Source organism: Notamacropus eugenii, chromosome 5, assembly GCF_028372415.1.
Source record: "Notamacropus eugenii isolate mMacEug1 chromosome 5, mMacEug1.pri_v2, whole genome shotgun sequence".
Taxonomy (NCBI): Eukaryota; Metazoa; Chordata; class Mammalia; order Diprotodontia; family Macropodidae; genus Notamacropus; species Notamacropus eugenii.
This window is the reverse complement of record NC_092876.1, coordinates 427,200,819-427,227,580: the sequence shown is the minus strand read 5'-3', so window position 1 is coordinate 427,227,580 and position 26,762 is coordinate 427,200,819. Positions and strand designations below refer to the sequence as shown.

Here is a 26,762-nt window from a genome sequence, read left to right as displayed (position 1 = left end):
TCTAAAAGTTTGAAGGGCATTTAGGTGGTACGTTATATAGAGCACCATCCCTGGAGTCGGAAGGACCTGATTTCAAATGTGACCTCCGACACTGACTACATATGTGACCCTGGACGATTCACTTAACCCTTATTCTGTGAATCCATTACGTCCAATATTTTTTTTTCCTTTAGTAGTTCTCTTGAGGTAAAAGAACCGTAATGTTGAGGTTTGGAGTGCTTGGGACCCCAAAATACCAACATCTCAGATCCTGCATAAATGAATTTGACTCAAGCCTTCTTTTAGCCAAAGAAAAGGGAAGTTTAAGATCCATCATATTGGATTGACTTTTAAGAAGTCTCACCATTTGTGACAATTGTATTGACAAGCCAGCCAGATAGAATTTGAGCTAGATTGAATCTGAGCACCTTCATGGAGACAGGATGGAGCTTATATACAGAAAGACTGTGGGAGGGATCTAGGGGTGGCCAAGTAGTCTTGGGTGATGGGAGGAGGGGTTTAGGGAGGGTCTGGAAGAGAGTCTAAGGAGGATCTTGACTAGAGATCAGAAACAAGAGTGGAATTTTGATGGGATCAGGGTGGGAAACAGCTGGAGGCAATCAATGGAGGGCTAGGCTTGGTTAAGGATAATGAAAGCCTTATGGCCTCAGATGAACACCAGATCAAGTGAGAAGGAGAGTTCATGGGGGTTCCCAGAGCCTATAGCCCATCAGTTCCATTACTGCTAAATGTGTTTATTCTTTTGAGATCAGATTTCTTAATCTCTCTATCTGATCTTCTGATAGTCTGAGTATTTTATATTTTTAAAGGTGTTCCTTTATTTCTTTTGTGATCTTTTGTTAGCATATAACTACACAACATGTTTTGATTATTCTCTTTATTTCTTCTAGTATTGCTGATTTCATTTTGCTGATTTGCTATTTTGTTGATTTGATTTTCTGCCCTATTCTTTTTCATCAGATTAGCTAAGGGTTTATCAATTTTATTGACCTATTATTTTTAGAAAATTTCAGTTATAGTTATCATTTCTTTGTTTTTATTTCCAGATTACCTATTTCCCTTCTAAATTTTTAATATCTCCTCTTCTCTGCTTAATTTAGGTTTGTTTGTTGATTTTCTAATTTTTGAATGCATATTCAGTTCATGAATTTTTTTTTTATTTTGCTAATGTACGATTATAAAGATGTGGTTTTTCCCATAAGGACTGCTTTGACTACATCTCAGAAATTTTGGTATGTTGTTTCATCATTAAAATTTTCTTTCCTATAGTTATTGTTTTTATGATTTGCTCTTTGAGTCACTCATTTAAAATATCCTTGTTGTCCATTTGTGTCTGTATCTCTTGTTGTAGTCCCTGAACCAATTTCTGTTCTTGCATTATAGTTTGTAAAGGATGTATTGACTATTTCTGCCTTCTTACATTTGCAGTATCTCTGTGCTCCAGCATATGGTCAGTTTTTGAAAAAGTTCTATGTGGCACAGAGACATATGTATATTCTTTTGCTGTCCCATTTAGAAGATGCCATAAGTCTTTTAACTCTAGTTTCTCCAGAAATTATCTGAGTTCCACATTTTCCCTTCTGTTTATCTTTCTGTTAGATTTATCCAAAACTGAGAGAGGAATATTAAAGTCTTTTGTTACTATTGTGTTACTGTCTTATTTTTTCTTGAAGCTCAGAATTCCTTCATGAATTTGTATGCATTTTATGTATGAATTTTACATTTGGAGTATTTAAGTTCATTACTGATGTTAGTTTGTTTCCTTTCACCATACTATAATTTCCTTGTTTATCCTTTTTTATTTTTTGAATATTTGCTGTTTCTTTGTCTAATAACATGATGGCCACTCTTGCTTTTTGGGATTCACTTGATGATTATAAACTTTTTCCCATCCCCTCAGTTTTATTTTGTGTATTTCCTTGTGTTTTTTTTTAACGTATTTCTTTTAAGTAACAGATTGTAGGGTTTTGTTTTCTTATCCAGACTTTTTTTTCTTCATTTTATTGTATTGTTTAATCCATTCACATTTAAAGTTGAGTTAAGTTTATATTTTCCTTCATCTATCTCTGAAATTAAGGTTTTTTTCAAGTTATGATTTTTCCCCCGCTGATGTAAACAAAGTATTATGTTCCTTCAGTTTCTTTGCTTTAATCTTTTTCTTTTTGATGGCCCTCTTCCCCTCACTCCATCCTCTCTTTTTGTTCATTAACCCTTTCCCTTTAGGGTTTTTCCTCTCCTCTGATTTTATCTGATTATATGTATATTTCTTTCCCCTCTTTTTTCCTCTCAGCCAAGTAGATTCCCCCTTCCTCTCCAGCTAGTCCTATTGATTAATTTTTAATTTTCATTTTTTTATACTCCTTTCAAAAAAAGAATTTCTCTCATTCTCTTCATTATCTGCCTTCTCTTTCTGTTTACTCTAGTCTGACATTTTCTGATCCATGACCCCTTTAATCATCTGGTCTCTCTTTTCTCTATATTTTTCATACAATCAAAGCTTCCAAGATATCCATCATAGACTCTGCCACCCTGTAGGATTTATCTCATGGATTCTTCTTTTCCATTGTGTCTCTCTCAAAACAATGCCAGTTATTGCATGTGTTAGAGAGAGAATGCTGTCCCATGATAAGACACCTCTCCCACCCCCACCTTCACCTCCTTGCCCCCCTTACTCTATACTCTTTATTGTTGATCTTTTTGCCCCCTACGTTTGCCTGAAAATTTCCTCTGTGTGTCCATGTTCTCCTACTCCTCCAAGTGCCAGATGCCCCCTAAGAGTTCTAAATCCTTGCTTCCCAGTGTTGAGGTCTAGGGGTGCTGGGACCCTGAAATTCAAGGGTAAGTCACACAAGTCCTGCCTCAAATGAATTTGACTCAAGTCTTCTTTCATCCAGAGAAAGTTTATTAGAACATGGATCAGGGTGGGTGAGATTTTAAGAGTCTGCACCACTGTGATGCTTGTATTGACAAGCCAGCCAGATTGAATCTGCGCATTGATCAGATTGAGCAGTTTAATGAGGGGCAAGATGGACTTTATATACAGAAAGATTGTGAAAAGGATCTAGGAGTGGCCAAGTAGTCTGTGGTGACTGGGAAATAACAGAGAAGGACTCAGAAGGGCCAGGTGCAAATTCCACGGACCTGGGTCACGTGGGAAAGCACAGGGGCTTTTCCTTTTTGAAGTCCAAATCCCAAAGCATGGTCTTTTCCTTTTAGGGATTCAGATCCTGTCCCCATCACCAGGACTAGACTTTTCAAACACCAAATCCTCCAGGCATAATCCAGTGTCAAGGTCCTCATTTCCCTTCACACATAAGAACTTTAATCAGCGAAACCTTCCTACCTCCAAAGTAAGGCCTACTTCCTTTCCTGCCCTTTTCAGTCTTTTTCTTCTCCTCCTCCTCACCCTTCCTCATTCCCCTCTAGTGAATTCCCCTGTTCGATTTCTGAGACCAGAAAGAATGCCTTCCCTCCTTGCCAGCCTGTAATTTGACTGTGGTGCGTCACTTACTCTTCTCTATCCCCCACCCCCCTCTTCCTTTTTATGTACCCTCAATTATCAATAGTAACTGCTGTTCTTTCCCTCCTAGCTCCCTTTACTTATTTTTTTCCTTTTTTTTTTTTTTGCTCATTAAAGGGGCCATTCCCTGTTTACTTCTTACAGAGGCCTATTCACTGAATGGGCATTACCTCACTCTAAGTGAGTACCTGAACAGGCCAAGGTCTCCCACTGCATCCTGGGCCTCCTCCAGTCATCCTGATGAATATCTGGTCACTGGATCCAGATGGCTCAGGAGGGGAAAATGAGGCTGGTGACCTGCATAGCCCTCCCTCCCTCAAAACAAAGTCAAGTGCAAGTCATGTCATCATTTCTCTGATGGCATGGTCTTTTTCGAGAATGAAGGATGAACACAGACCTATTATAATGTAGTCCCACAAAAGAAACATTTACCTGTAGGTAGGGGGGTCTCCAGGCTCTGTTCATGGTTACCTTTACCTCTTCACATTTACCTCTGCCAGAGTTCTACCTTCAATCCTGTCTCCTTGTGTCCATTTAGAAAGAAGTCTCTTACTGGTCTTTCGTTGGTCATTTTGTTGCTGCTGCTGTCCTTACCTGCTGCATGTATTCAGTCCTCTTTGCATTTCTCTTATTTGGAGTGTTCAAGAAGCACATAGTCTCTTCAGCTCTGGTTTTGTCTCTAAAAATGTTTCAAATGCTTTATTATTGAATGTGCCTTTTGTCCTGTGTGGTTAAGCTCAGATTTGTAGAATAAGTCATCCTGGACTGCATCCTGAGCTCCAGTGTTCTGTGGAACAATCACTCTTTTCTTTCCACCTTTTTCTAGTAGCTTATTTATTTGAATATCCTTTCCTTTGTATTTGAAGATCTTTCTCCTGATGACTTGCTGAACTTGTTCCTGAATCATTAAATTTAACCACTTTGTGTCTTGGAGTTAGCATTGGTTTGTTGTTTTGTTTTGTTTTTCCTAGAAGTGATCTGTGAATTGTGTGAATTAGTATTTCACTGTCTCTATTTAGAAGTTCTGAACAATTTTCTTCTACTATGATGTTAAAAGGTTTTGTTTATGTTTTCTTTTTTTCTTTCCTTTTTTTTGTCCTGTCATGTTCTTCTGGGAATCCTCAAAAAAAAAACCACTTTCCACAGTGCAACCTAAATAAACAACCTTCTTTAACTTTGGCAAATGCAATACACTGCGATCCTTTTGAGACTCAGATAAAATGGGAGGAAAACACTACATTTTGGGAGGCATGCGTTTTTGCAATTTTAATATTAGATGTGTGTACCTATAAGGGATTACCAAGTCCTGGACAGACAACACTGGACTGCTGTCCCCAAGCAAAGATTCCCCACCAGTGAGTCATCATTGCTTAATGATACCAACATACTACTTCAATATAAGCCTGGAATTGCCATCTCTAATAGAAAGTCTCTTGATCCCCCCTTACCCAGTAATTAGTTTTCTCTTTCTACTCAAATAATCATATGTATCCTTTTGCCTTTTCCTGTTGTATTCCTCTTCAGTGTTCCTTCCTCTTTAATTTTGTCTTTGTAACTCCAGCACCTACCACAATGCTTTGCTAGGGATAGGTGCTGGACACGTGATTTAATAATATTAACTAGCATTTATATAAAGTTTTAAAAATATCACCCCATTTTATTCTCACAACAATTCTAAGAAGTGCTGTTATTCTACCTGTTTTACACATGAGGAAACTGAGGCTATTAGAGCTTAAGTGACTTGCCTTGTTGTCGTTCAGTAGTTTTCAGCTGTGTTTGATGCTTCATGACCCCATTTGGGGTTTTCTTGGCAAAAGTATTGGAGTGGTTTGCTATTTCTTTCTCCAGCTCATTTTATAGATGAGGAAACTGAGGCAAACAGGGTCAAGTGACTTGCCCAGGGTCACACAGTATTGGAGTATCTGAGATCAGAACTGAACTTAGGTCTTCCTGACTCTAGACCTGGCATTCTATCCATTCTACTAGCTCGGGTCACACAGCTAACAGTGTCTGAGGCAAGACTTCAACTCAGGTCTTCCTAAGCATATTGTGTTGCTAAAAGGAAAGAATGGGTCAGGAAATTCTGCCAATACAGATCAGCAGCTTTCCTGAAATTTATAGGCTTAGTTGCCTAAAGCCTAAAGCTATGGTGTGTGTGTGTGTGTGTGTGTGTGTGTGTGTGTGTGTGTGTGTGTGTGTGTGTGTGTGTGTGTGTGTGTGTGTGTGTGTGTAAATATAAGTAATCACAGTTTTAGATCTGAGAAACTTCAGAAGCTCTCTACTTCAACCCCTCGTTTTATAGATGAATCAGATGAGACCCAGAGAAGCTAAGGGACTTGCCCAGAGTCACACAGATAGTGTCAGACCAACCTACTATTTGAATCTAGGTTCTCTGACTCCAAGGTTTTTGTTTTTGTTTTCCTGTACCATTTGAAAGACATCAGTTCTACCCAGTCATTTATTCTTGCTAAATTATTCTGCTGTGGAGTCAGTCCTTGAGTTGGCAGAGCTTGGTGACCCAAAGACACAGTTGGAATTATTTACCCAGAAATCAATTATGCAATGTCCAGGGCCAGCTAGCATAGTTAGCTCTGCGTAAAAGGGCCCTGCTCCTGTTTCCCGGCACTCTGGAGGCATAACTGAAATGGCCAACAGAACTAACTCCACTAACTCTAACTCTTACTATGGCTATGAATACTATATGGACTATGTGGATCTTCCTCAAGTAGATGAAAGAAAGTTGAAGGCTAACAAATGTAAGTACTGAGATTCAATTAAACTCTTAAGGAAATATGATTAAAGTACAGAAGTTGGGAGGGCTGGCCCAAATACCCTCGCATTTTTGTGATTGACGTTAACAAAAAGTCTTTGAATATGTGCTGTATAATGCCAGCTCACACAACTGTTAATTGATGTTGATACATACCAACTTTTCCAACTTCAAACTTTTGTGTGTGTATGTGTATGTGTGTGATTTTATTGGTGTCAAAATTCCTCCTACTGATACAGATCAGCATCTATCTATCTATCTATCTATCTATCTATCTATGTATCTATCTATCTGTCTGTCTGTCTCTTTCTCTACGTATCTGTCTATCTATATGTAAACGTGTGTGTGATTATTTACATGTTATGCTCCCCAACTCCATTAGAATACATCTTCCTTCAGGGCAAAGACATATTTCTGCCTTTCTTTGTATCCCCAAAGCACATGGGAAACACTTTATAAATGTTTGCTAACTGGCCGATTGTATCTTGTCATCTTAGAGATCTTTGAGACGCTGAGAGATTAAGTGACTTGCCCATGTGTTACACAGCCAGTATATGTCAGAGATGGGATATGAATGTAGGTCTTCTCAACTCCAAGACCAGTCCTCTACCTCTGTGCTACTCTTTCTCTCTTCAAACTTGTTAAAATGTATAATTTTAAAAACAAACACTTCAGCAGTGTTTTTTAAAAGTCCTATTTCCTAACAGAGTTAAGCTTAGTTTTGCCATGAAGTAATTGTGTATTACTTCAAGTTGTATATTAAGCATTTTCCAGCAAAAAAATATATATACATATATATAGTATATATATTTTTCCTCAGGTTACTGTTTGCTATCTAATATATAAAACCCGCATAATTTTCTACAAATCACCCCCCAAATTATTCAATCATAGCAGCTAGATAAAAATACTCACAATAAACTTAGTTCAGCATCCACTTTGTCAGTCTTATCCCCAGTTCTCCCTTGGCCTTCATCTCTTTTACAAGGTTTTCCTTTCATCATTTGCCCTTTGAACTAAGCCAGCAGAGCAAACAATGAATAGAGGGTAATGGGCACAGAATGGGCGACACTTTTAGAAACCTGAGCTTAACCTATGCACACAACCTTGGCTACGACACATTCAATGTAATCATACTGTCTCTGTCAGAACATAAATGTAGTCACTGAAAGAAACTGATCTTGTGTGCTCTTCTTGTACGAAGGGATAGTATACCTTAGTCTAAAACTCTAATGTCTTGGGATGTTACATTTTTGTAAAAAAAAATATGGTAGGATCACTGATGATTACCATCAAGGCCACATTACTTAGGAGCATTTAAACAAATTGTCCATTTAATTTATTATTTCCAGAGCTTAGTGGGTGTTTTTAAGGTATTATCAGTCAGTCAGGATATACTGAGCATATACTGTGTGTCTACCAGTATGATAGGTGCTAATCACTTCCTTCTGGATCTTTTCTTCTTACATGCTTGGTAAATACAACAATCACATCACTATCACCACCTTGATGTATGACATTTTATCTAAAATAAAAAGTATAACGATGGCTGTGAAGGGCAAAGATGTATATATAAAAGTATCTACATGTTGTCAAAGGCACAGAGTTTTAGTGAGAGGATATTTGGTATAATAGAAATAGTGTTGACCTGGGAATCAGGAAACCAGGATTCTAGTCCAGACTCTGTTACTGTTATATTTTGTGACCTTGGACAGAAATCTCTCTGAGTTTCAACTTCCTAATCTGGAAAAATAGGGGACATTAATCTAAAAGTTTCTAAGGTCCTGCCCAGCTCTAACATTCTGTAATAACAGAAATGTGACCATATTCTAGGATGTATCTGTCAATTTGTAATAGGAAATAGTTTTGAATTTAGCAAAACCTTTTTTTTTTTTTTTTTTTACCAATCTGAGTTGATTAATTGAGATTTTTAACTTAACATTCCCCAATAAGAAACAATTCTTTGACTACGATCTATACTGCAATGCTTTGGAAAACTACCCTGTCTTATTTGCATGTGATAGAACTATCAGTGTACAGCCCACCGAGCAACTTGATGGAATCCGGCAAGGAAACCTTTGGTTACCCTCATGCATTTCCCACTAAAGTTCCCAACCAAACTCTACAATTCCATTGAGAATAAGACTTTATACATTTATAAATGAAATGTCAGCTCAGAAAAGAGGCAAGCTGTGAGGTCTCACAAATGAAAATTAATCATTGGTGCAGTGATGCTTTGGTACCTGAAAAGATCCTTTCAGAACTTATCCCATCTGCTTATTACCATAGCCCAGAATAAACTTTAAGATTCCTAAGTATTTATATTTCATCCAGAGTTTATTTCCTCCCCACCACCCCTTCTATCCAGAAAAAGGAAATTTGGCAAAAGAAAATTCCATTAAACTTTTTCATTTCTAAAAAAAAAAAAAAAAAAAAAACTTTTTCATTTCTACATATATTATTATTTCTTTTTTGGCAAACAATCCAGTTTTAACAGCTTTTTATTGTATAATAGACTTTAGTGAGGACATTATTGTAATAAGATTAACTCTGCTCTGATTGAGGAGTGGGAGATTAGAAAAGGAACATATAAAGTTTTGTATAATCTAAAAGCAGTTTCTTTTTGACTTTGGAAAAGAGTCAGATACACTCTGGTCCTAATCCAAAACCCCTTTCTATCTGTCAGCAGCCTGGCAACCGTCAGGTATCTAAAAGGGAGGGGACTTAAATCTTCATACATGAAATAACAAACCTACTCACAGAAGGTTAAACATGAGTTAGCCCTTTGCAGTATACTAGTTTCATTACCTGTTAGAGAAATGTACTAAATTCAACTTCTGTACTCAACTTACATATTTCCCACTGTTTTCATATTATGAGAATAACATAATATTTTAAGGTTTACAAAGTGATTTCCTCACAACAAACTTGTAGGGTAAGCAATCAGAAACATTATCTCCGTTTTACAGATAAGGAAACTGACAAGTGACTTGCCTAGTTAATTGACTGGTAGAACCAGGAGCCAAACTCCGGTTTCTCCTTCCTCCAAATTCAGCATTCCTTCCACAAATTCACATCAACAGTAATAATTCAAGGAGGGGGGGGGGGGCACAGACATAAACTCTAAAGTAAATCTGTTATCTTAAATTATCTGGAGTGGGGTAAGGTGAGCCCCAAGTGCTTTAGATTTTCAGCTGTTATCGATCAGTACAAGATTGCCCTATCAGTAGCTTTTTGTGGTTTAGCCTGAGTAACTGGCCTATATTTAGTCCTTCATAAAATGTCCCAAAATAATGAAACACAGATCCAGTATGAGTATTCTTTTTAAAGGAGATACTGAATTCCAGGATGCGGGTGGCCAAAGATAACATTCCTTTCTTTGGGAACTAGCTATTTAATGACCGGCCTTTCTACTCTTCTTTAATAAGCAATGAGGATGTCATGGGTAATGATGTAGGTCAGAATACAGAATTGGTTGCAATGGATATTATATGACATTTCTGTAAATTAGTTGAGGAAAAGTCTTGAAGAAAAGTACAACATACTATTTTCTAGGTACCTTACAATGACTTACTCTTGCTAAGTGGTCCAAAAAATCTGGTAGTAATACACCATTAAATTAATGGTAGAACTGGCAGGATGAAGAAGGTGGTCACCTTCTTCAACTAAAGGACAAGGACATCAAATGAGAAGACTATATATGCTCACTTAAGTAATTCCATATTCTTATCTTTTGGTAGCTTTAAAATTCTTTAAAAATTTTGTCAGTTTTGACCAGCTTCCACAATAAAATATATTCAAAAGGGGGTTGTTATCTTAACATGCAAAATCTAAACACTGAAACTACATTGCTGACAGCAAAATGGTATTAATTGTTGTAGCAGAAGCCTAGCCTAGTTTTTCCTTGGCTCAGCGTGTCCCCTGACTAAGCCACTGCCATAGACTTCTTGTGGCTAAAGTATAAAAATCCAGAAAACAAGGGATCAGTAGTTTCCTCTCTCAGGCTTCTGACCAATTGATTGGCATGGCTAACACAGAGACAGGAAAGGCCCAACTTGCCCAATAGCCTCAGCTGAATTAATGCAATAACCTTGCTGAATATGCTTTCACTACTTTGGCTTTGTAAACTGATTTTGTTAACCCTTGATGGTTTGCTGGCATTTCATTTAATTCCAATTTGAACCTGAAGCCTCAGATCAGACTGAATCAGGGCCGGCCTACAGCAATTCGTAATATTTGGCAGTATTCCATTGGAATGAATTCATTGAAGCGGGGAAAGGGAGATGGAGGGAAATGAACCCTGTTGGTCTCTATGCTTCTGGTGGAGCTGACTGAATACTCTGAGACAATCCCAATTGCTCTGAGGAGATTAGAAATCTGTGGAAAGTCAGCAAATAGAGATAGAGAAGACTGTGCTGTGTCTTTAAGAACTGTGTTCAGTAGTTGATAAATGCTGTAAACTGTAGTTTAATTTACATAATTTTTGTTTTGAGGAGATAATGATTTGCGTGCCAACCAGCTGTAGCAGGCTGGGGCTAGAGGTGTGCTGGAGCCGGTTCCAACTGGTTCCGAGGGCCAAGTGGAGAATTTTCTGTGTGAGCATTTACACCTTGGAAATTAGCAATCTAGAAATCAGAACTGGATTTGTTGCTGTGATGATTGCTTAGACTAAAGCAGATGGAGACAATGTACATTGAACTTAAAAGTCTGTCCAGCTTACGTTTTTCTTCTTTTTGGAGAGCCAGTTGTGAAACATTTGACAGCGCTCCTCTGGCTGGGTCCCTCGCTAAAGCAGGGAACTTGGAGATTGTCTTAAGACCCTCTGAAGCTGAAAGAAGTGCTCAGGACTCTGCCACTTGGGAGGCCATTGGGAACTATACGAACTTTGCTGGCACTCTTTAGCACAAAAAACCAGAGGAGACACTTGAAAGAACAACGCTTGAGCCTCCCCAGGAGCCCAGAGACCTTTCAAGAATTGTGCCAAATGTACCCCCAGCTGATTTGTTGGGGAGAGGGTGGGGTGGAGCTGCATCAATTTTAAAAATTTAAATGGAGAGACAGCTTACACTCTTGATCTTACAACCAGTGATGTCCAGCTCAAACAGAAATGAATTCCTTCCTAGATGTTGACTTAGAAAACTATAAATTAACATTATCTGTGTTGTATTTTAATTTATTTTCTTAAACATTTCCCAGTTACATTTTCATCTAGTTCAGGCTGCTTGTGGTGAGAAGTGGAGAGTCTGACACCTCAGCTACGTTAGATGAGGGGTTCCTTTGTACAATCTGGGCATTAAGAGCAGATGTTAGGCCTTAGGAGTAGCAGCATCCGGCACAGGGAAGCAAAGCAGTACCTATGGCAGTGTTCTGTTTAGAATAATAGGCTATCACTGGGCCCAGAGCAGATCACACCACTAGGCTTCCGCACAGGGGTCAGTGCTAAAGGCCCCAGTTACAGCAGTGCTCAGTCAACACAGAGGGCAATTCTCAGACCTCAGCCTAGTGAGCAGGTACTATCATGGGGCAAAGGTGGGCACAGAATAGCACTTTGTTTACTGTGATCTGGGACTGATGGGGCCTGTCCATGTTGCTTCTGGTACTGCACTGTATATGTACCGTGATCATTGAATGGTGCATTCTCAAGGAGGGCTTGAAGAGTATTAGAAGGTGGCTTGCATTCTTGTGACAGGGAACAAGTGAAACTGTCTACCTGCTTCCTGGAGAATGAGGGCAATATTGGCAGCAGAGGCCTATATATAGTCAGATAATTGGTATTATACCCACTCCACCCTACTCCCTACCAAGGGGCGCCCAGCAAAAGGAACATCCTGGGGTAAGCTGGAAAATAGGGCAGGTTGCATGTAAAAAAGCAAAGGAATAAGGACGCTTCTTCATGTGAGACAAAGGTGAAGGAGGAGATAGTGATAGATAGCATATGAGTGACATGAGATGGGCAAGAGAGAAAAAGAGCAAGCTCACTTCAAATGTCTTCAAGTTTTCTGTACAGTATGAGACAAGGTTCTCAGCTGAGAGGATAAGAGGAAGGGAAGTCATGGGAGGTCTGAGGACGGATGAAAAGGTTTGGAAGAGCTACTGTGGGGAGGGTGATAGTGAGTTGATGGGGGAGGTACAGTAGGATTGCCTAGCAGAACTGAGGGACCAGTGGAGGTCATGTAACATAAATCTGTAGTGGACCCAGTCAGAACCATTGTGTGATTCTTCTCCACCTTTATTCAGCAGCACATATGTAGGAGCAAAAAGATGACTGCTGCAAGTAATCCGAGGCTGATGCTTGGCAGGGTGTAAGCCAAATGATAAGGGGACTAAGGCTTCAAGAAAGGACGGTATAGAGCTGAATTTGTTCACCAAGGGGGTCAAGATGGGGGAAAGAGGAGACAGTGGCTAGTGCAGGGGAGATGACCTGGGAGAGGACTGAGGAGTCAAGAGATTAATGTGGATAAAGATTAGGATTTTGTAAGGGAAGAAAGGAGAAGTGAAAAGCCAGTAGATTACAGTCACATAAGGGGCTTTTGGAATTCTTGAATGCAGATGTGGTACATTTGTGAGTGATCCAAGATTAAGTGTATGACTATTTTTGTCTGTGGCTGAGGTAGAGTAGAGGAGTAGGTTATGGAAAGTCAATAGGTTGAGGAATTGAGAGAGTCAATAGGTTGAGGAATTGAGAGAGTCAATATATATGTTGAAGTTCCCCAGTATGAAGGCAAGAGTTGGGGAGGAAGGAAAAATTGTGGTCCATGTACCAGTCTCATCGAAGAAGGAAGACCTAGAGGTCTGTAGACAGTAACTACCAGGATTTTGATTGGGTGGTAGATATGAATGATGGGAGGAAGAGGAGAGAACCTAGAAGTAGCAACAGAGAGCAAGGAGTATTCCAGTCCCCTCCTTGATGAGTGAACTGAGTGAATGTGCAGACAATACTTGAAAAAGTGGCCAAGGAAGCTGTGTCATTAGGGGGAAGATCTAGATTTTGGTATAGTTGGTATATGGGAGGAGTGGGAGAGAAAAAAATTTAGGATAAAGGGAATTTTGTTGTCTATGGAACAAGAATTTCACAGGACACAGTGGAAGGGCTGCTGGTGTTTGGTTTGAAACACTGGGGTGGCAGGGCTAAGGGGGATAAATATAAAGAATCAAATGGTGGGAGATGGAGTTTAGATGACCAATAGGGGATTCAGAATCATTGAGATATAAGTTGTATAACCAGGTGTGATAAAGTTTATCATTGAGTAGAGGGTGAAACTCCTCTTCCCAAAGGAAGTTACACATCTAGTGTCTATAGCCATATTTGAACTTAGAGCTTCCTGATTTCAGGCCCAGAGATCTGGTCACTCTGCCGCCAGCTGCCAGAAGTAGAGGTCACTCTTGGCTAGGGAGATCAGGGGAAGGTTCATGGTGGAGATTAAAAAAAAAAAACCCACTTAATCTTAAAGGATGGATAGGAATTATGCAAAGGATAATGGAAGGTGAAGTCATTATTGGGATGGAAAATAACATGAATAAAGAAAGGCCCAGAAGGAAGAGAATGTGAGGCAAGCTCAGTAGATGAGAAGTCCTCCCATCTTGCTATGGTATACGGGAGGAGTGGTGATAAACCTAGGAAGATAGATTGTGGTCAGCTGAACAAGTTTTTTGAGTTACTTACTGGTAGACAATCTCTACCCAGGTTATTATAATGAATGTCCCAAAAGTTATTAAACAGTGCATACTTTTTGACCAAGCAATACTGCTTCCCCAAAGACAGCTAAATAAGAGGAAAAGGACCCATATGCACAAAAATATTTAGAGCAGCTTTGCTTATGGTGTCAAAGAATTGGAAACTTAGGGGATTACTCATCAATTGGGAAATGGCTGAACGATTATATGATGTATGAATGAGATGGAGAAATGAGGAAGGGAAGAACTTCAGAAAAACTTGGGAAGACTTATATGAACTGATGCAGAGAAAAGTGAGCAGACCCAAGAAAAGAATTTATACAATAATATTGTAAAGACAAATAACTTTGAAAGACTTAGAAATTCTGATCAATGCAATGACAAACCATGCTATAGGATTTGTGATAAAATATGCTACCTATTCTTTCCCCATTCCTTGATGTGGGCAATGGAGGAATTTGTTTTGCTTGATTTGCATGTGAATACCCGAATGTAACAGGGATTTTACTTTTCTTCCTTTCTCACAGGTGTGTGTCTGCATGCAAAATCTAGAGAAGACAGGTTTTCATTGATTGAAAAAAATTTAATTTTAAAAATTGTAAAAATTATTATAGTCAGCATGTAATATCAATAAAGTCAGTGCATATTATGTTCCCATTCTATCTGGCCTCTTAGCTGCAGTGTATTTCATGGGCACATTATGGCAGGCATGGATTAAAAGAATTGTAGATGCTTTGGCTTGAAGACAAAAAAATGAGCCATCATAGTTAGATCTAATAATTAGATTGTCATCTTGGACAGTTTGATGAAAATTTGGCAGGTGCTTCAAATGCTATAGATGAAACAGAAGGGAAAACATGCCAGATCTCATTTCTTTGAAAGCAAAGAGGATTTTAAGCATTTTGTAATTATGTCACACATTAGAAACTTGCTGGGTTTGTTGGGTAAATGGAAAATCTGAGGCATTTTAAATCTATTTAGTCGTTTTATTTAGAATGTTTGCCACTTGGAATATTGTTTAGTGGCCTTCCCCAAAGATCTCTGTATGTTTGATGTGTAATAGGGGTGATGAGTCTGAGATTCCACAGACTTGAGGAAAGGGCTGGGACTGCATGGATTGAGCAGCAGTCATATAACTGGGGAGATGCTATCCTCCACTGGCCAAAACTTAATTAGCTGAGTTGGTGAGAAGCAGTAGCACAGGAAAAATGAGTAAAAATTAACAGAGAAAGGAGAGCTTAACTGTAGCAGAGAAGAGAGAGATCAAGATGGGATGTCAGGTCCTTGCAAGCATCTTGAGACAAAGAACTCAAGACTTTTGAAACTTACCTCATTCCTGGAAGCCACCATTATAAACTGCAGGCAGCTAAGTGGCACAGAGGATAGGCACTAGATCTGAAGTCAGGAAGGCCTCAGTTCAAATCCAGCCTTGGACACTTACCAGCTGGGTGACCCTGGGCAAATCACTTAATCTGATTGCCTCAGTTTCCTAATCTGTAAATTGGGGGATAATAATAGTACCTACCTCCCAGAGTTTTCATGAGGATCAGATGGGATAATATTGTAAAGCACAGTGCCTGGTACATACTAAGAGCTATATAAATGTTTGCTATTATTACTGGGTCAATCTGCTCCAGTGCTATACTAGCATTACTAACGATGCAGTCTCCCCTACTGCTGGTGCTGCTCAGCTGGTGTAGTCCTGATTTCTTCCTTAGTCTGTTTTCTTGCTGGCTATGCATCTTTAAAAAACAAAAACAAAAACTTTGGGTATGACCAGGGTGTGCTGGAGCAAGTCAGAACTTGCTCTAGAGAGCTAATGGTAAAATTTTGAGTGTGGGCATTTACACCTTGGAAATCAGAAAACACTACAAATCAGGGCTTCATTTATTGTTTCCTTGGTTGTTTCTCTTAAGAGTGATGTAGAAAATGTCAATAATGCAGATTAAATTTAAAAGTGTCTCCCCTTTATTTTGGTTTTTTCTTTTGGGGGACAGCTATTAAGTATTTACCAGCATACCCCAAATTAACCCAAATGTGCCTTCTGGTTCAAAGATCATGACAGTCCAAATCATTTTCAGGCTTTGGAGGGATTGTTTGTCTCTCTGAATTGCAAATCCCAGAATGCCAGTCAGTTTTTAATCCCCTAGTAGAGATGCAAGTTACTGAACTTGGAGCAGAACACAGAACACAGGTAAATCAACTTAGAAACAAAAATGTTCATATAAACACACATAATTCATGTATGTGTAGATATAAGTATCTATGTGCTTTGTATGTATATGTGCTTTATATGTGGGTGTGTGCATATGTGTATGTGTGTATCCTGGGATGATGACTGAAAATGGTTATCATTTTCTTGACCTCTTATCTGTCTTCCAGAGGGAGTTTAAAAGGAATTCTTTTGTTTCAAAGGTTTACTCAATTGCTCCCTTTGCCATGAAGCCCCTCCCAGTGAAAGTAATATTTCTCTCTTCAAAGTTTATGGAGTACTTTGTTGAGACCAATCCTTTGCACTTATCTCACTTTATTTTGTCATATTTATTTGTGTTATCTTTTCCACTTAGCAGTCTGTGTCATAGCTATCCTGTAACCTCATTACCTATTACAGTGTTTTTCATGTAGTAAGAGTTTAATAAATTACAGGTTAACTATACTATAGCCCATTCTAGTGATAATACACTATCAGTCATTTGTCCATTTCCAGTCCCCCTTCCCCAATACTGGAGCACTACAACTATCTGCCTTCTCAGGTCTTAACCCTGGCTGCTGAATATCACTAGAGGAAGGCAGTCATACAACTATGCCAATTACGTCCATTACGCATTTATGTTGGCAAATCTCAACTGGGTCCTCACTACTGTGCATTAATCCATTTACCTGATCAATTTTCTTTCTTTAAAAAACAGCTTAAATGAGGTATGTGATCCATTCCAATGCCCCACAATATAATGGATTATGGTGGGACCCAATCTGATGGCATTTTAATGTCTATACCACTACTGATTCAAAATAAGACACTTCCAGACATAGACTATCAACCATCACTGTCTAGTTTAAATTCCGAGGGTCTTGGGACCTTTTGAGGGGAAATACACTTCTCCTGTTCACCATTCTAGTGCTTGAGCCCCCATCCAATGTTTCTTCTATACGTAACAAGCAGTCACTCACAATAATGGCATTTTTATGTCTTGAACATAACCATTTACTAACAATAAGGCAAAAATAAATACTATTATAGTACTAGTATGCATTATTATACTATATGAAATTACACTATTATATTAGAATACAGAAATGATAAAAACCAATCATAATACACATATAAACCCAGGTTACACTCTTCTATCAATGTACTCAATAACTATGGTAAAGATTAAGTTCATGCTTTTAGGAACCTGACAGGGAAAACACATAGGGAGAAAAAAACCTCCCAATTCCAGCCTGTAGGTTTCAATGTAACTGGTCCATTCAGGAACATCTGCACTACATGAAATTGATTCTCTGGTCACCAGTTGACTAATGGATCCTCACGGCTCATTCTTCAGCTAGGAAAATTCTCAGTACAGAATAATGAGCTCTTTCAATTAACCATCACCCTTAAAAGGGCATTTAGAAAGTGTTAGCTCTTGATGTGAATAGCAGTCCTCTTTAAGCTAAAGAAAGGCAAAGCTCATCAAAGTGGCTTTCTCTGGGCTATTTAATATAGCCCATGGAACTATTCAACTCACCTGCATGCTACACTGTCCAATTAGAATGGAGTTCAAGGCAGCACAGGTTCAGGTTTACTGGCTAAGGTGACTCATCAGGATATGAGCAGCTGTAAAAACCTCATCTGATCTCAAACCAAAGGTAGCAACAGAGAACAAACCCTTACAAAAAAGCTTCACCTTTCTCCAACTCCAGGTAGATAAAAAAAGCCCCCACTGCAGCTCTGGACCAATGAAATCATTTCTATCTCCAGTCAATTGGAAATTGCCTTCTCTGAAGCCTTCTCTCAGCTGACTGCTTCTGCCACAGCTCCAAGGAAGCAGCCTTTTAGCTATGTCTTCAACTCTCTTCAGGATCCTCTTCCTCCTCTGCTAACCTTGCATGACGCTTGTTACCACTTCCTGTCAGTCTTCAGTTGCTAAAATGAGAGCCTCCTCTCAGTGACTCAACCTTTTACTTAAAATTCCCCAACTTTCCAATCAAATTGACAATTCTTTAGAAATCATGTCTCAGTTCTTAAATCTCTAACAAGATAGTGTATCTTCAGTGCCCCTGAAACTATGTTTCTTCACACATTGCTCTACTTTAAAAAAGGACACAGACATTATCACTCTACTATTTATAACATTAAATTGTTTCCACAAGTGAGACATTGCTGTACATTGTTAACAAAGAGACCCCAGTTGGCAGAGGATTGGAAACTGAGGGGATGTCCATCAGTGGGGGAATGGCTGAACAAGTTGTGGCATATGAAATAAACTATTGTGCTATAAGAAATGACAAGGATGATTTCAGAAAAACCCGGAAAGTCTTACATGAACCAACATACAACCATGCTAGTCCAGGCCTTTATTACCACATACTTGAAGGATTTCTACATCCTTTGTAATTGATCTCCCCATATCCAGTCTCTCCCTGCTCCAGCCTTCACACCACTGTCAAATTAATATTCCTAAAGAACAATTCTGTGTCATTCTCCTAAAAAGAACCTTCAGTGATTCATCATTGCTTCACTGATTCATTCAGTGATTCATCATTAGGATAAAATACTAAGTCCTGTTTGACATTCTGATGAATGAAAAGCCCCAAGAGACAGAGTTTCTGGATAATTAATAATCAATTTATTAATTAGACTAGCTAACAATCAATAAATTATATCAGTGATTTCTCTCAATAACCAAAGACAACTAATGGAGACACTGAATCCCTCTTTGAAAGAGAAGGCTGGAGAAATTAATCCTGATTGGTGGACATTTAATGAGGAGATGAACTGAAAGTCTTCAGCTCCTCAGGCTGAGACCATGACTTGATCATGAATCTATCACCTCCAGCAATCTGGACAGGGGAATCCATCTCCATCCACACCACTCTGGTTGGTTTTCTCTTTCATGAGCTGGGTCACTCTACAATCCAAAGCAGGGGTGTCAGACTGGGCTTATTTCCTAAGGGCAAGAATTCACCTAGATTAGATTCTGTTTACATTGTAAACAGAAGTAAGACCTCCTAGTTGGGTGAGGTCCTGCCCAAGATCAAGGAGAATGTTCTCCAAGGATTAGGACAATCTCATCCATCAGTCAAGTCCTTCAGTCTGACTTTCTACAGGGGCTAGGCCTTAGATAAGGAGTTAAAAGCCTGGATCCTAATAATCGGTTTTTAATATAACAGAAAATAATCATTTCTTCCAGTATTTAAAGCCCCTCACAACCTGGCTTCAACCTCTTTCCAAGCTGATCACATATTCCCACCTGTCCCAGCCTCAGGCTTTCTGTGTTCTAGCCAAATGACCTACTTGCTACTCCCCATAGAAAACGTTCCATCTCCTGGCCTGAATTGCTTATCCCTTGTAAGTAAGCTCTGCCTCAGAATTTGTCACTGCCTTCAAGGCTCTCCTCAAGTGCTACCTTCTTTAAGAGATCCTTCCTGGTTTCTCCAGTTAGCGTTGCCTATACACATCACCCTTACACTTATTTTGTACATATCCTGAATCTCCTTATCTGTTAACATGCTGGACCAGTAGATATGCTCTCTGATGGCAGGGACTTTCATTTTTGCATTTGTATCCCAATGCCTAGTACCTTCCTCTCCAAAGCTGTTTTAGGACTGTTCTGTAATTTAACATATGTCTATATGTGTGCTGTCTCCAGCTGGGTTGCCAGCTTGAGGTAAAGACAATTTTTATATCTCTGGTACCTAGGATAGTGCCTGGTACCTTAACTGTTTGTCAACCAACTCTTCAGAGTTTTCTCAGCAAAGATATTGGAGTGGTTTGCCATTTCCTTCTCCAGCTCATTTTACAGATGAGGAACTGAGGCAAACAGGATTAAATGGCTTGCCCAGGATCACACAGCTAGTAACTGTCTGAGGTCAGATTTGAACTCAGCAACATGTCTTTACTCCAGGTCTGGCACTCTACCCACTGAGCCACCTAGCTGTCCTGCCTGTTATGTAGTAGATATTTAATAAATGTCCCCGTCTGACAGTTTATCCAACATTTCACATCCAGTCTCCCCCCTCTGCAGTGGCAGAAAAGTGTTTTGCTTACTTTTCTGGGTCCAAACTTGGCCATTACAATTATGTAGCAGTTTCCTTTATGTTTCCATGATTTTAAACATTGTATATCTTATTTCTGGTTCTGCTTATTTTACCATTACATTAGTTCACGTATTCCCACATGTCTATGAATTCATGTTTCTCTTACTTTTGCCAAATAATATATTTTTTTTGTTGGCAAAACTTTTACTTCTTCACAGAGCATCATTCTGGCTATCCTTGGCTCAACGCCATTCCCTTTGGCTCAGCATCAATTTAACACTGAAATGCCCTCTATTCCTGCCAACAGATTCAATCGTCATTGCATTTTGGGTTAGTCTTGCAGCTTTTGTGGTACTTCTCTTCCTAATTTTGCTCTACATGTCCTGGTCTGGCTCAGTTCCGATAAGGTAAGTCAGCTGTGGTAAGTGCACTCCAGGTGAGAAATTAACACCAGGAAAGTCACAATCATTCTGTGCAGTCCCTGGCATGCTAGTGAGAATGAAGCTAACTTGGGCATCAGTGAGGTTTTTCAAAAACCTATCGTGCACACAGCACTCTAGTACTTTATTTATTGACAAGGCAATCAAGGTTAAGTGACTTGGCCAGGTCACACACAGCTAATGAGTGTTAAGTGTCTGAGGCTAGATTTGAACTCAAGTCTTACTGACTCCAGGGCCCATGCTCTATCCACTGTGCCACCTAGCTGCCTTTCTAGAAAGTACTTTATCAGAGATGGGGGTGCTCAGTAGGCTAAGCTAGAGTCAGAAACTCAAGGATTAAAGATTCTAAAATCTGATTCCTAAAACACTTCCCCCCAAGGCCTACTTTACAGGGTATCTATGGGCAGACACAAGTCAGAAACTTATGGGCAATGGACAAGTTATCTTTTTTTAAATAAAATTTTTATTAACCAAGTATACTACCTTTTCTTTTCATCTGATACAAATTATTAGCCATTGGACAAGATACTATTTAGAACATTATGAGAGGTGAAATTTTCCTCCACTTTAGTGCATAACAGGAGTGGGGAGTGGGATGAGGGACCCAAAATTATCAAATGTCCACAGAAGGGCCGAAAATGCTAAGTAAGGGACAGAATACCTGTTGCTATGAACAAGCAGCGCTTTAGTTGACCTACTGTACAATATTGAGGTAATGACAAGTTGTTCATCCTGACCTTCCTTATGAGCCCACAGCATGACTAATAAAATATTCACAATAAAATGGCTTATATGAACTTAGAAAAATGGATGCTGACCTATTCTATCTCTGGATGTAGCCTTAGATAAAAGAGAACAAGCTCCTGCTCAGCTGCCTTCTCTCTCCCCCTACCCACTGGCTTATTTTCTAAAAGGAATAATACCTGTTTGATGATAGTAAAGCCCCTTTGGGGGATGGGTAAGATTAAAATAAAGAAAAAAACTGATTTAGGGCTGAAATCATTTTAGAGGATACTTTGGTCCCAAAGGAACTTCCATTCCTAACTGGTTCCTTCCCCTACAACTTGATACATGGATATGGGATGAGCTTTTAAACACATCAACGTGTGTTTCTGCCTTAGTTTCTCAGCATATAAGATTGTTTTCCCCTTCACATCCACTCTGAATCTCCAGTCTGCTTCAAGACTGGAGTATCCTAGAATTTTGATGCTGAGATGATTGGGGGATTGGGCAGAAAGCAATGAATGGTACTTAGCAGGTCATATCCTTAAATTCTTGGGGTTTTCCCTCAGCTCCCCTTTCTTTAGTTATAGTGAGTGAAATATGAAAAACTCACTTGTGATAACGTGCTGCCTAGCCAACAGCTTTGACACTAGTTTCCCATTCTGACCTATCCACAGGGGTGCCCGTTCACACTGTAAGTGCACATGGAATTACATCTACAACTTGATCTTCTTTGTCCAAAAGGCCAGAAGCTTTCCAATCAGCCCCACAAGCACCTTGCAGACACAGGGCCAAAGCCAAGAACTCCAAGATGGAAATGAGCCGCTACAGGGTAATAACTGCACCCTGGATTCTGTTCTAATCGCTGCCCCTGATGACACTCCTCCTGTACGAGAAGATGCACATGACAGAGGCCTGGTGGTCTGAGCTGATAGCACAACTGCCCTGTGTTTAAAAACAAGCATGGGGTTCCCCTCCACCTGGACTGGAGACTGAAGGTGGAAGGAAAGCAAGAATAACATCACGGCATGGGTAGAAAGAATGCAGCAAATCAACCAAACTGGCCACACACTTTTGGGATGGCTAAAAAAAGGATTAGAAGAGAAAAGAGATCACTGAGGGCCAGCAGCAGGTCTGGCCTGGTCAAGAGGGAAAGAATGCTGCTGATTTACCAAGGACCCTTCAGTAGTCAGCTGAGTCTGTGTGTCTCACGGGAGGGTGGGCCCATGTGGAAATTAAGAAGTGAGTTCATGAGGTTTTGTGGGCACTCACAGAACTTTATCTAGTCTACAACACTCCTTTTCCAGAGGAGGACATGGAGGATGAAGTGACCTGAGCTGGCTTTCTCTTTCCTCTACTTTGACCTTTGTTGATGCTGGACCTCCCTAGTGTGTACTCAGGCTCCTATTCATCCTTTCTGTCATTTATCAGCAGACTTCTCCTCACAAGATGCACCTACCTCAGCACCACAAAGTTGAGTCAGTTTCTGCCTAAGTGAAAAAAAAAAAAATTTTCCCCAAAACCTCCCCAAAGAAGGCCTGATGGAAGTCTCTCCCCTAGAAACATGATGATATTAAAAATGTCATGAGATGATAAAGTTTGTTCTTAATAATCCTTACCTGAGATTCCAGACTTTCCACATTCTTTATCTTAAAATTAGGTTTCGTCAGTTAAAATTAAACACAATAAAATCCTATAAAAATCAGACTTTATTAATACACAAAGCACTATGCTCTACACAAAATCAATGGCCTCAGGAAGCAACAGTGATGTTCTCACACAGGGCTACTATTGCTTCTTCTTGTTCCCGAGCCTTTCTTCTGTCCCCACTGAACAGCTCTGTGGCCTCACAGATCATTCGGATGTGAGCCAGGAATGTATTCACAGGCTTTGCTCCTGGCCAGATATCTTTAATATAAAGAGATACCAGGAACACTGCAGCAGCTGAAAGATGAGAGATAGCACAGTCATCAGAACACAAAAACCACTCAGACTGAGAACAATTCAGTTTCAAAGGCATTTCCCCCAGTTTCCAAACATGTTTATGTGCACCTGGCAGCATCTTAACAATACTACTTGATAACATGGGTGATAAAAATTGATCATGCTCATGCCTAACTTCTGCTTTGATACTTTCCTGAGGTTAAAATGACACTTCCTCACACTCAGAATAAATGCGTGGGGGTTGATAATTTGAATCTTCTTGTTTTTAACAACTAATGTTAATTAAGATAAGAATAAGACTTCCACCTCCAGGACATCCCTCATATCTATCCCCTTTTCTTCGTTCATATTCACCATCTTTTTATGGTTCTCACTGCTACCCAGGTGGACTCTTGAAGCAGCCCCACAACAAGCTTTCCTACCTCCCTCCCTCCTCTCCTTGCTTCAATTCACCTTTACCCTATTGTCAGCATAATTTCTCTTACACACATCCAGTACATTTTACTTGTGACAGTCAACAATTCTGAGAGGGTTTTGTTTTGTGATAGCAACACAAAGCTGCCTGGATTGAACTGGATTCCCAACTTTAGTTCTCTCTGGTCGAGTGCCCAATTTCAGGGACCATACACATGATTCACTGTTTTGTTTCACTGTGTTTTTATTCTGTGGCTTTTAAGGATGGATATTAGCAACAGGAAATGCTGAAAAGCTGTAACTGTTAAAAGAGTAGGTTTCAATGACTAGTAAGAGATATTTCAGTTGCTGTTGGCATGGGGAAGTCAAGAGTTCCCAGAATCACTCAAACCAACAGTGCTAAAAAGGACCAGTTGTACCAAAGCACAAAGGAAAGTACTGTACGAAACAAAAAACACCAAAAGCCAGCAAACTAATGCTACAAAAACTCCAAATCTCAGAAAACAAGCAGAGATCTTTAAAAGGAGCTGGTGGCTGGACGGCTGGCTAGTGATTTCTGGGATTAGGCTTCCTGAGGTCCTTAAAAATGTATACTTACACACAATGTGATAAAGGTGTGGCTTCATAATGAATTAAAAAAAATATAAAAATTTTGTGAACTCAATGCCAGGTTGTATAGAACAAGTCACTGCTGCCAAGAGAGCACCGTATTTCACACAAAAAGCTTTTCAAATATTTAAAATGTAAATTGATTGTAGAAGTCAATAAATATAATTGCTTTACTTTGTCCCAGTTCATGTGTACACCACTCTCAAGTAGAAGAGGGTGGATGGTCTGGTAGTGAAAAAAACAATGGATTCGGAGTCCAGAGACCCAGGTTCGAATATCAATTTCGCTATTTACTGTCTCTTTGATCTTGGACACATCACTCAGTCTCTCTGGTCTCAGTTTGCTCATCTCTAAGACTGCTTTTAGCTCTAAATTCTACAACCTATGAATAGCCTACAGAAGCCGCATGCCCCAAATCACCTAGCTACTATGAAACCTAAAGGCCTCTTCTCAGCTCTTACCCCTGCTCAGTTTTCTGCAGTACTGACCCTACTGACCAATCCTGAAATGCTTCTGCTTTGGTTTCCCTGATACTACCACCCTCCTTACTTCTGTCTGATCTATATGGCTCTTTTCTCCTTCCTGTCCCCTAGATTCACATATTTCTCAAGGTTATTTGTATTTTAGCTCCTTGCCTATATGTAATATCTCCTTACTGGGCTGTAAACTCTATGCTGACATAGACTGTGTCTGATTTATATCTTTCCTTCTCCTCCAACTGCCCCCCGTCCCTTCGTCAAGCATCCTGCCTCTTCACTTACTACCTATGGCATGTCATTTGTCAAGTCAAGAAAATTCTGTTGGGCTTTTAATGCCTTTCCTAACCCAGCCCCGCTTCTATCTTCCTTCTTACCCCTCTTCGTGTACTCCACCAGCCAGTGACTCTGGCCTCCTCAAACAGGACACTTGTATCTTCTGACTCGGGATGTGCTCCTTGGATATCCTTTATGTCTAGAATCCTCCACTTCCTTATCACCCTCTTCTGGGTTTCTTTAAGTCCCAGATAAAATACCATCTTTTACAAGAAACCTTTCCTTTCCCCAATATATCACACACACACTCAAATATGTATCTGTGTATATTTATCTCTCTACGTATAGGTACACAGGCATAGGTATGTAGGTATATATGTATATCTTGTTGGTACGCAGTTGTCTGCACATTGTTTCCTCTATCACATTGTGAACTCCTTGAGGAGAGGCCTTTCTTTGTATCCTTAGCATTTAGCACAGTGCCTGGCATGGCAGACACTTAATAAATACTGAGATGACCTCCCTGGGCCTCAGTTTCCTGATTTGTCAAACAAGATGTTTAGACTAAAGGGCCTCTGAAGTCCCTTCCAGCCTGTAGCTCCATGCTTCAAAAGACACCTATCTGCTTCCTCAAACACCTTGACCACCCAAGCCCCCAACTTCCTCAAGTCATGTGACCTACTCTTTTATTCTAAGCCAAGGACACAGAGGAATGGTCGTGCCACAGATCTCCTCACCATCCAAAGGTATTCCAATTCCATGATCAACACTGGCATTTCTTTTCATTCCATCTCTCCCTATGTCATACCCCTCCTTCACTTATTCTTACCTTCATGGTGCCCTCCCATTCCTTAGTTTTCTCTCATGTCATCAGTCCTGCCTTGACTTCATTTCTCTCTCTTCTTCCCAGTCCTCTGCACCAGAAGCCCTTGCCTCTCTGTCCTACTGCTGCTAATGCCTTGCCAAATTCCAGCTCGGCATCACTCCTACCCTCCACCCTCTGCAGTCCTGCTCAGGTGCTGATGAGAGGTCCTGGAAGTCAACCAATCCAGACGACTAGCATGAGAACTCTCCTCAAACTTCCCATTTTTCCTTGACCCAACTCTGTCAGCTCAGGACCTTCACCCTGAGCTCCCCCTTCTCTCCTTCACTTTTTCTGAGAACCCCATGACATTATCCTTTCTTCACTTCTTTCTTCTAGTCTCTGATGATGAGGCCAGCGCCTCTACATGTGTCCTTTCTTCCAGACCATCTTCTCCAGCAGACTGTCCCCTCAATCACCAACTTTTTCTCACTAATTTTTCATTTTTCCCTTTCTACTGGTTCTGACCCCACTGCCTACAAACATTCCCAATTCTCCCCGATCCATTAAAATAATTACTATACCCTACCATCCTGCTCCAGTTATAATCTTGTATTTCTTCTTCCTTTCTCAACCAAGCTCCTGGAAAAAGCTGTCTACACTTTACCTTCACTCCCTCTCTTCTCACTCACTTCTCAATCCTTTTCACTCTGGCTTTCATCTTCCATACTCAAAGGAAACTGCTCTTCCTAAAGTTATTGATGATTACTCATTAAACTGCCAAATCCGATGGTCTTTTCTCTGTCTTCCCCCTTCTTGATTTCTCTGCAGCAATTAACACTGTTGAGCCCCTGGATACTCTCTCCTCTGG

The 26,762-nt window shown here is 39.9% G+C and overlaps 2 protein-coding genes across 2 annotated transcripts in view; one reads left to right on the top strand and one right to left on the bottom strand.

Annotated features, from left to right (window-relative positions):
* The first annotated feature begins 6,068 nt into the window (after window positions 1-6,068).
* MRAP (melanocortin 2 receptor accessory protein) lies at window positions 6,069-22,967 on the top strand. The gene is made up of 3 exons (XM_072615095.1): window positions 6,069-6,276; window positions 20,515-20,614; window positions 22,048-22,967. The coding sequence occupies exons 1-3, from the start codon at window positions 6,165-6,167 to the stop codon at window positions 22,295-22,297; spliced, it is 462 nt and encodes a 153-aa protein (XP_072471196.1). The 5' UTR covers window positions 6,069-6,164; the 3' UTR covers window positions 22,298-22,967.
* Window positions 22,968-23,061: 94 nt separating this feature from the next.
* Window positions 23,062-26,762, bottom strand: part of URB1 (URB1 ribosome biogenesis homolog) — a 100,153-nt gene continuing 96,452 nt past the window's right edge. Inside the window, exon 39 of the mRNA XM_072615084.1 lies at window positions 23,062-23,314. Coding sequence (XP_072471185.1) covers window positions 23,124-23,314 — 191 coding nt within the window. The 3' untranslated portion in view covers window positions 23,062-23,123. The remainder of the gene's footprint in view (window positions 23,315-26,762) is intronic.